Source organism: Cynara cardunculus, assembly GCF_001531365.2.
Source record: "Cynara cardunculus var. scolymus isolate 2C chromosome LG 6, CcrdV1, whole genome shotgun sequence".
Classification (NCBI taxonomy): Eukaryota; Viridiplantae; Streptophyta; class Magnoliopsida; order Asterales; family Asteraceae; genus Cynara; species Cynara cardunculus.
In genome coordinates this window covers 253,348-262,631 of record NC_037533.1, presented here as the reverse complement: position 1 = coordinate 262,631, position 9,284 = coordinate 253,348, and the positions used below count along the sequence as shown (strand labels likewise).

At 42.1% G+C, this 9,284-nt stretch overlaps 1 protein-coding gene across 1 annotated transcript in view; it reads right to left on the bottom strand.

Moving 5' to 3' along the window:
- LOC112514704 (mucin-5AC-like) overlaps positions 1-3,581 on the bottom strand; it is a 12,884-nt gene extending 9,303 nt beyond the window's left edge. Inside the window, exons 1-4 of the mRNA XM_025121304.1 lie at positions 3,109-3,581; positions 2,515-3,028; positions 2,209-2,433; positions 1,561-2,094 (exon numbers count right to left, since the gene is read on the bottom strand). Of these exons, the coding sequence (XP_024977072.1) occupies positions 1,561-2,094; positions 2,209-2,433; positions 2,515-3,028; positions 3,109-3,581 (1,746 nt within the window). The remainder of the gene's footprint in view (positions 1-1,560; positions 2,095-2,208; positions 2,434-2,514; positions 3,029-3,108) is intronic.
- Between the last annotated feature and the right edge of the window lie 5,703 nt (positions 3,582-9,284).

The following is a 9,284-nucleotide window of genomic DNA, read 5'->3' as shown; positions in this document are numbered from 1 at the left end:
ATCTTGAGTCCATGAAGATTTTCAATCTTCGGTCTATGAAGATCTTCCTTCAATCGGCTTGTAGCTTCAAAATATTTTTAATACGCATTTCAGCTACTTCRGAGTCTTGGTGTGTATATTAGACAGTTGATCCACAACACCGCATTGGTGACCTTCTGTCTTCACATCGGTTAGTCTTCGATTTTGCCAATGGCTTTAAGTACGTACCAAGACACCAATTTACAAAGAACCAATAACTACTAAGTGTTGCTAAGGTAGAGGAACAGATCAGTGGGTCATCACCAAATCAATAGRTGACCCAACAATCTCCCCCTATTTGATGATGACAGAAACACTTAGAAAGAAATAAATACAAGATACACAAACTCTAAAATTCTTTGAGAAGAAGAACTTATAAATTATGTGACCCATGTACATATTCTTTTTGGGTTCTTTTTTTTTATTTTTTTGATTTTTGATTTTTTTAAACTATAAACGTATATACAAACAAATAATGAATCAGAGATAAACAAATAAAGAATGAGAAATTTAAAGTAAATACTGAAAAATCAAATTGCATTTATACTAGACAATGCATTAAATACTTACAGTGAAGAAAGTAGTTTGAGAAGAAGAAATCACATAGGAAAGCTAGCAATCATCATCTACTTCCATAGCGTCTGAATCAACCACTGCAAGAACTTCTCTTCTCTTCAGTTCATCTGAGATCAAAGTATAAAAGACTCTTCCTGCTTCACCAATTTTGATTACACTCAGTATCACGCGCAATAGCTGAGAATCAGCTATAGGTATCTCAGAAGCTCAGAAAAATCGAAGGCAACTACTCGCGTCCCAGAAGAATATTCCATGCTCAGGAGTGGATAAGATAGTTCCTTTCGGATGACAAACATCTGAAGGAAGGGTAAGATCAAGATGTGAGACATCAGGAGCCTTACCTTCCTTTGATAATTTCTGAATAARYGARTCTTGATTCTTGATGGTCTTCGAGGCAGAAGCAGATTTAGAAGAGCCATCTTTACTTAACACTTGCTTAAAAAAGGAGAGTTGTGGAGGGGAAGGCTGCTTGTAATGCATCTTGATCATTTGTATATTTTTGAGAAGGCGATACAGATGACTCAAGACAAATTCCTTGTACATGCTTCTGCTTTTACTTAGAAACTTGATGATCTCCATCCACTCAGTAAGACCGTAGGAATTGATCCAAGTCAGCTTTTCTGTCCTCACAGCTCYGTTTTCTYGACCAATAATCAAATAGATCAGATTGGAATCATAGGTCAATTTTTGAGGACCTTTGATTCTTGCATTGACAATTCGAGTAGTAGTGTAGCGTCGGAGAATTGAGTCATTAAACCATTTAATTTTTTTCTCTTTGGTTTCTTCAGACTCAGATCGTGGGACTAAGGAGTGAGATCTGTTGGCTTCCTCAAATTGCTTTTGAAGAGCAATTGAGTTGGCCGCATCCTCAGAAGAAATACCTAGGAGATGAAGATCAGTTTCTTGAGAACATGAAGCTTTAAGCATAAGTTTGTCGGCTGAAGGAACTGCAGATTGATGTCTAACAATTTTAGCTGCTTTAGCTGCAGCAGCTTCTTCATCTGAGGTCATGGGTGCCTTTCCTTCTCTGTGAGTTTGGACTAAGTCCCCATAAGTAGTGGGAATATCATCTTGAGAAGGGATAGTACCAACCTCAACAGATACTAAAGGCATAGAACATGGTTGCTCCCCCTCAACAGGTGTTGTGGCTCTATCATCATGATCAAATAGCTCCCCCTCAGTAGGAGCATCACAGTCTGACTCAGCTGAGGATGAAGAGGTAGAAGAAGTAGAAACTGAGTCGTCGTCCCCGTTGTCACTTGTAGCAGGATCAACTATCTTCTCCCCCTCAGTGGGAACAGGGGAAGGTCCACTAGCAGGAACATAAGGACCCTCCACATTGGCAGGTGGGGAAAGCACAGATGCAGTAGCACGAGGAAATGGAGCATATGTGGCACGAAGTAGACGTGAGATACCGCGATGAAGACCGCCAAGAAGAGCATAATCGGACTCAACACGGCGACTGACTTTGGCTAACATAACCCTGTCCTCTTCCGTGAACTGAGTAGGACCCAAGTCAACAGTGAACTATGTATCTCTGGCTAAGAACAATTTGAATATCTGAGTCTGTGCATCCATCTTGGAGTGAAGATCAGTCAGAGATTGAAGAATTGCCTGATTTGTGGCAGCTTGACTTTCCGATCGAGCACTAAGATCAGCTACAACTTCAGAGATATTGGCCTGAGAATCGGAAAGAGCAGTCATGCGAGCATCAAGAGAATCAACCGTAGCTTTAATAGCAGAGAAGGCAATGCCATGATCTATCAAGGCGGCACTGTGTTGATGCAGTTCAGATGTAACGCAGTCCACTCTCCTAGATAAATCAGTGCTGAGGGAGGCCTGTTGAGAGATGAGCAACTAACACTGAGATGTGAAGCCTCTGAACATGTCCACCACCTCAGTGGGTATGGCATAGATCACCTCAGGAGGAGAAGGAGCTGAGAACTGGAAGCCTGGTGCAGAGGGGGGACTGGAGGGAGAAACAGCAGCTGGAGTAGGAGAACAAGCTTTGATTAGGCTTGCTGACCCACCTGGAGAAGAAACACCAACACTCGCAGTACCATCGGCGCCCTGAGAGTCACCGATGGGAGTATCACTGATGTTGGAGTGAGGCTCAACATCTGTATCAACGATATCGGCGTGAGGCTCAATATCTGTATCAGCAACACTGGCGAGAGGCTCAGTGTCTGTATCAGCAACACCGGCGAGAGGCTCAGTGTCTGTATCATCGACGTCTGCGTGAGGCGGGTCGCCGATTACCATTGTAGTAGATGTAGTAGGCTGGCAAGGCTCACTATCTACATCCATAAGAAGATATTGGAGATAAGGGATGTCAATATCAGACAAAGCTGATAAATCATCCATCCGTGCAATATCATCAAGATCATCGATCTCGGGTGATAGGCCGTGAATAAGTGGAGGAGAGGAGGGACCTCTGAAAGGGGAGGTATCTGAGTCATCACCAAGGTCATGTAGAGATGCCAAGGTGGAGTCATGTGGGATCCCCGTATGTACAGCAGTGTCATTTTGAGAGGGGACTGAGGAGCTAGGGGGTGTAAAGCAGATGTCCTGGGCTCAGTAGGACCAATGTCAACAACTTTGGACTGTTGAGAGTCCTTGGTTGGAGATGTGTTTTTAGCCCTTTTTGGCTTCTTGGTCTTCGTAGAGGAAGAGCCAAGAGTGGAAAGTCTAGAGTGTCTTCGCTTTGAGAGAGAAGGGTGAGAGGCGGGGTGAGACTCCGAAGGCGCTTTCGAAGTCATAGCCTCAGAAACAGATGCGGAGGATGGGGGAATAAAACTATCTGCCAGCCCTCTCCGGACAGAGGAGGCGGCCTCTTTTGAGGCAGTAGCTGAAGAAGTAGAAGGGGGAGGGGCCACTGACATGGAGGAGTGATGGGTGACCGGAGCAACATGAGGAAGGTCCCCAGCTACTGTGGTCACAAAGCACTCTCCCCATACAGGGTGAGAAGAGGTGGCAAAAGAAACCATACCTAAAGGAAGAGGAAGATCTGAGACAATGATGCCTTCTTCAAAGTCTGAATGCCAACTTGAGACACTTTGAGGTCATAGAAATTTGCAGTATCCGCCGGCATACGTGACCCAAGTTTATCAGCAATCATCATGGATATAAATCTAATGAAAGGCATAGTAGAGCTTTTGGCACTACCCATCTTCTTTACCAACTCCCCAAACAAATAACCAGCAAAATCAAATTTTCTTTGAAAAATCAGTGCATGAGCTAGTTGGGTAACCGAAGCGGGTGACTGATCAATTCCTCCAGTTTTGGAACTCAAGCATTGAATAAGATGTGAACAGAAAAATCTCCAAACACCATCCATATTCTTCCTATAAAGAGTGCTTTGTTTTATCAAAGCAGGGTCTTGCACATAGCTCATAGTGGAAGCAACAACATGTAGATTATCAACAGATACTAGCTCATCATAAGATAGATAAGTAGAAAGCTCTAACACCCTCCTCAAATCATCAGCATTAAAAGATATATCATTGGCAGATAATACAGAGGCATGCACAGATTTGGTAGAATCATCATATATACATGTAGCCCAAAATGCACGAATCAGAGATTTACTCATCTTTGGAGAATAAGTAAGAGCTTTGAAAAGAGGGYACTTACGTAGAAATTCGATTATGATGAAGAAATCTGGATACTTCTCATTGTGATCCAACAATGCGACAAAATTGCACGAAGAAAATGTAACATTATCAGCAGTGAGGGAAACAGATTTCTTAACCTTTGGAGCTTTGGAGGGAGTTCCACCTTTAGAAGCCATGGATGATGAATCTTGAAAAATCACACAGTAAACTTGTGAAGAAGATGAGAGATGGAAGAGGTTTTTGAGAGTGATAAGAGAGGAGAGGTTTAAGAGGGTTTTAAATAAAAAAGGAGAAGGGAAAAAATATGATGGGTAAAAAGGGTTAGTCTTGGGAAAGCAAAAAGTCAAATTGACAAAGAAAGAAGTAGGGGAAGATAGGGGTGTGGGTTTGGTGAGTATTATTGGGATGGGATGGGATGTGATGTAGGAAGGTGAGAGGGTATAGGGAGAGGGGAGGGGTGGTAAGTAGTAACATAGGTAAAGCAAAAAAGTAAAAGAATAGGTGAAGATAGGGGTGTGGGTTTGGTTCTTGAATGATTGAAAAGAGAAAGAGGGAAAAGGTTTTTGAAAAAGATGTTGGGGGAAAGGGGACACAAACCGAAAAGAAGAGAGGAGAAAGGATGTGGGCGGCGACGACTTGGGGGGGTGGGTTTGTGTCTAGGGATCGGTTTGTGAGGGGTTGAGCGATCGGGGTGTGTGTGTATTTGGTTTGATAGAGGGGGCCGATTGAAAAAGGGGTTTACGGTGAGAGAGACCGATCGATTTGGGGATGGGTTTGGAGAGGAAACCGAATGGAATATGTGGGTAGTGGGAGGAAGCCGAATGGTGAAGCCGAATGGTGAAGCCGAATGAAGAGAGTTTGAGGGACTAAGATCGGCTTATGGGTTTCGGCGTAAGGGGTTTAGGTTGAGAGAGACCGATCGGTTTGGGGGTGGGTTTGGAGAGGAAACCGAATGGAATATGTGGTAAGGTAGAGAGGAGGGATCGATTTGGGGTTTGTGAGAAGAGGTCGATCGATGAGGGAATCGGTTTAAAGAATTGGCTTCAAAGGGGAAGGAGTGTATTCGGTTGTAAGGGAGGAAGCCGAAAGGAGATGGTTCGGCTTATGTGAGGAGGCCGAATGTTGAGGAGGAAGCGAAGCTTATGGTGTGTAGAGAAGAGAAGGGAGGAATCGGTGTGGGTGAGAGGGAGAGAAAGTAGGAAATCGATAAGGAGAAAAAGAGATCGGCCTATAGGATCGGCTTGAGGTATAGACGAAAGCATAGATCGGCTTGCGTTTAGCTTAGGTAAGGAGAGGGGGTAAGGGGGTCGGCGTATGATTGTATAGAGGGAAGGGGATTGGAAACCGTTTTGGGGGGGGGGGAATCGGCTTGTGTGTATTGTGAAGTTAGGGGATCGGTGGGGGGGGGTTTGAAGGAAGCCGATAGGAGGGAGAGAAGTGTGAGGGCAAGCCGAATGAGAGGAGTGGCCGATCGTGAGGGATTAGAGAGGGATATGTAGAGATCGGTGTGTGGCTTGAGTGTAGAGTGAAGGGAAGCCGAAAGAGAGAGAAATAGGTGAGAAGAGGATCGGCTTGGGGGGGAGGTTTGTGAGTTTTAAAGTTGAAGATGGTTTTGGCCGAAGAGGGAGGGATTCGGTGTGTAGTGGGTAAACCGAATGGCTTGAGGTTAGGCCCAAAATAAAGAGGCCCACACACCAATTGTTAACAAAAGTTAAAAAATGCATAAAGAAAATAAAAATACTACACACAAACCTAAACTTAAAAGCTTTTTATCTTTTTCTTCTGTTTTTTTTTAAATATAAAACAAATTAAAAAAATACTAATAAATTTAAAAAAATACAAATTATTTAAGGAAATTAAACAGAGACGTTTTAGAGAGAAAAATAGGAATTGATTTTCAAGAAAAAAAATACACGAGTGTAAAACCCATCATTCTCAAAAAATCAATATTTTAGAAAAAGGAAGAAAGCATATTCACACAGATACCAGACTATTTTTGAGCAAACGACACAATAACATTTTTAGAGAAAACACAACCCAAATGAATTGGTGAAAACTCAAAAATTATTTGTCAACATTTAACATTCTCAACTCACTGATCAAAAAATTAAACCGAGATTCATCAAGAGGCTTGGTAAACAAGTCAGCAAGTTGATAGTCTGTAGGAATAAAATGAAGTTCAACATCACCTTTCATCACATGATCTCTGATAAAGTGATACCGAATATTAATATGCTTCATACGAGAGTGAAGAACGGGATTGTTGGCAATAGCAATGGCACTTGAAGTGTCACAAAAAATAGGAATTTCTGTGAACACTTGGTCGTAATCAGCTAACTGATTTTTCATCCATAAGACTTGTGCACAACAGCTACCTTCAGCAACATACTCAGCTTCAGCTGTTGAGGTGGATACAGAGTGTTGTTTCTTGCTAATCCAACTGACTAACTTTCCACCCAACAACTGACAGCTACTAGTTGTACTCTTTCTATCAACTTTACAGCCTTCATAATCAGAATCTGAAAAACCTGTTAGATCAAAACCTGAGTCTTTAGGATACCAAAAACCCAGATTGGGAGTACCCTTCAGGTACCTGAAAATGCGCTTAACGGCTGCCAAGTGAGATTCCTTTGTATTCGCTTGGTATCTTGCACAAAGACACGTGGAGAACATAATATCCGGTCGGCTAGCAGTAAGATAAAGTAAGGAGCCGATCATTCCCCTATAACTGGTCACATTTACCGATTTACCATCGGGGTCTGCATTCAGTTTCAAGGGAGGTGCCATTACTTTTCATGGACGAAAACTCATTAAAATCAAATTTCTTTAAAAGATCTTTAACATATTTGCTTTGATTTATAAAGATTCCTTTGTCGGATTGCTGAACTTGCAAACCCAAGAAAAATGTGAGATCACCCATCATACTCATTTCATATTTACTTTGCATGAGTTTTGAAAACTTTCTACACATAGATTCTTTTGTGGCACCGAATATGATATCATCCACATAAATTTGTACAAGAATGACATTACCTTTATGTTTTTTGATAAAAAGGGTAATGTCAATTTTACCACGCGAGAAGCCGTTCTCCAAAAGAAAAGTAGAGAGAGTGTCATACCATGCACGAGGAGCCTGTTTGAGACCATACAAAGCTTTGTCTARTTTATAGACATACTCTGGATGTTTAGGATCCTCAAAGCCTGGAGGTTGCTTCACATAGACTTCTTCAGTAAGTTTTCCATTCAAGAATGCACTTTTTACATCCATCTAGAAAACTTTGAAGTTCTTGAATGCAGCATCGGCAAGGAAGATTCGGATAGCTTCCAACCTTGCTACCGGAGCAAATGTCTCATCATAATCAATGCCTTCCTCTTGCCTGAATCCTTGGGCAACGAGTCGGGCTTTGTTCCGAGTCACCGTTCCGTTCTCATCCATTTTATTTCTGAAGATCCACTTTGTGCCAATAATTGTTTTGTTGGTTGGTCGGGGGACCAGTCTCCAAACTTTGTTATGCTTGAACTGCAGCAGTTCTTCTTGCATGGCAYTGATCCAGCTAGGATCATCAAGTGCTTCTTCAATCCTTTTAGGCTCGATGAGAGATAGAAAATTGACATACAAACAGAWATTACCAGCACCACGACGTGTTTGGACACCTGCTTGCTGATCACCAATGATTTGCTCTATTGGGTGATCTCTTGTCCACTTAGTGGCAGGAGGAAGAGGAAGATGTAGAGAGGTAGAGGCACCGTCAGCATTCGTTAGAGGATTGGAATAGACAACTACTGAGGTTGGGTGACCGATGTCCCTAGCAGAAGAAATAGGAACATCGACACCAGTTGAGGGTTCCACACAGGAAAGAGGTACCGGATCGGCTTGTTCTTGTTTAGGACAGGCCGATGGGATATTCATGTTGAATGAAAGATCTTCATTCTCATCTTCCTCAACAGTTGGAACATTATCTCCATTAGAGTGTGGAGGTCCACCGACTGGAGTTGAATTCTCAGAGGAGTGAGATTCCAACCACTTATTGAKCTCAAGATCATCACTTTGGAATGATGATGTTGCAGGCACCGATCCAGATTCATCAAATCTGACATTGACAGATTCATCAATGCATTGACGACGTAAGTTATACACCCGGTAGGCTTTAGAGAAGAGAGAGTAACCAACAAAGATTCCTTCATCAGATTTAGGATCAAACTTTCCTAACTGATCTCTGCCATTCAGAATATAGCATGCACTACCAAACACATGAAGGAAGCTGATGTTTGGTTTTCTGCCATGAAATACTTCATAAGCAGTCTTATTGTGTCTTTTCACAATTATAAACCTATTTTGAGTAAAGCAAGCTGTATTGACAACTTCAGCCCAAGAATAGGTCGGAAGACTTGCTTCACTTAGCATTGAACGTGCAGTTTCACATAGTGTACGATTTCTCCTTTCAACAACTCCATTATGCTGTGGAGTCCGAACTGCTRAGAAATTTTGAGAAATACCCTTRTCATCAAAGAAGCTTTCAAGAACACTGTTTTTGAATTCAGTGTCGTTATCACTTCGAATTGATCTGATAAGTTGACCATTCAAGACTTCAGTCCGCATCACAAAGTTGATAATTTCTTCAGCTGCATCATTCTTGTGTTGAAGAAAGAAGACCCAAGTATATCTTGAGTACTCATCCACAATAACAAGAGTATAACGTTTTCCACCCAAACTTTGTACACTCACAGGACCACAGAGATCCATGTGGAGCATGTGCAAAGGAGTAGAAATAGAAGAGCACATCTTGGACTTGAAACTCGTATTGGTTTGCTTGCCTTTTTCACAAGCAACACACAGCATCAGTTTGGCATATGACATATTCGGAAGTCCAAAACCAGATCTTTGCTAGAAAGATTGTTGATGGTTTTGAAGTTGAGATGGGACAACCTTTTATGCCATAGCCAATTTTGATCAACAGTAGCCTCGGAGTAGAAACAGATGTTGGCGTCGGAAGAGCTAGAAGAGTCCATGTTGATCACATAGACATTATCCTTTHGGACACCAGTTAATACCTTCTTGCCAGAAGAGTCAAGAAT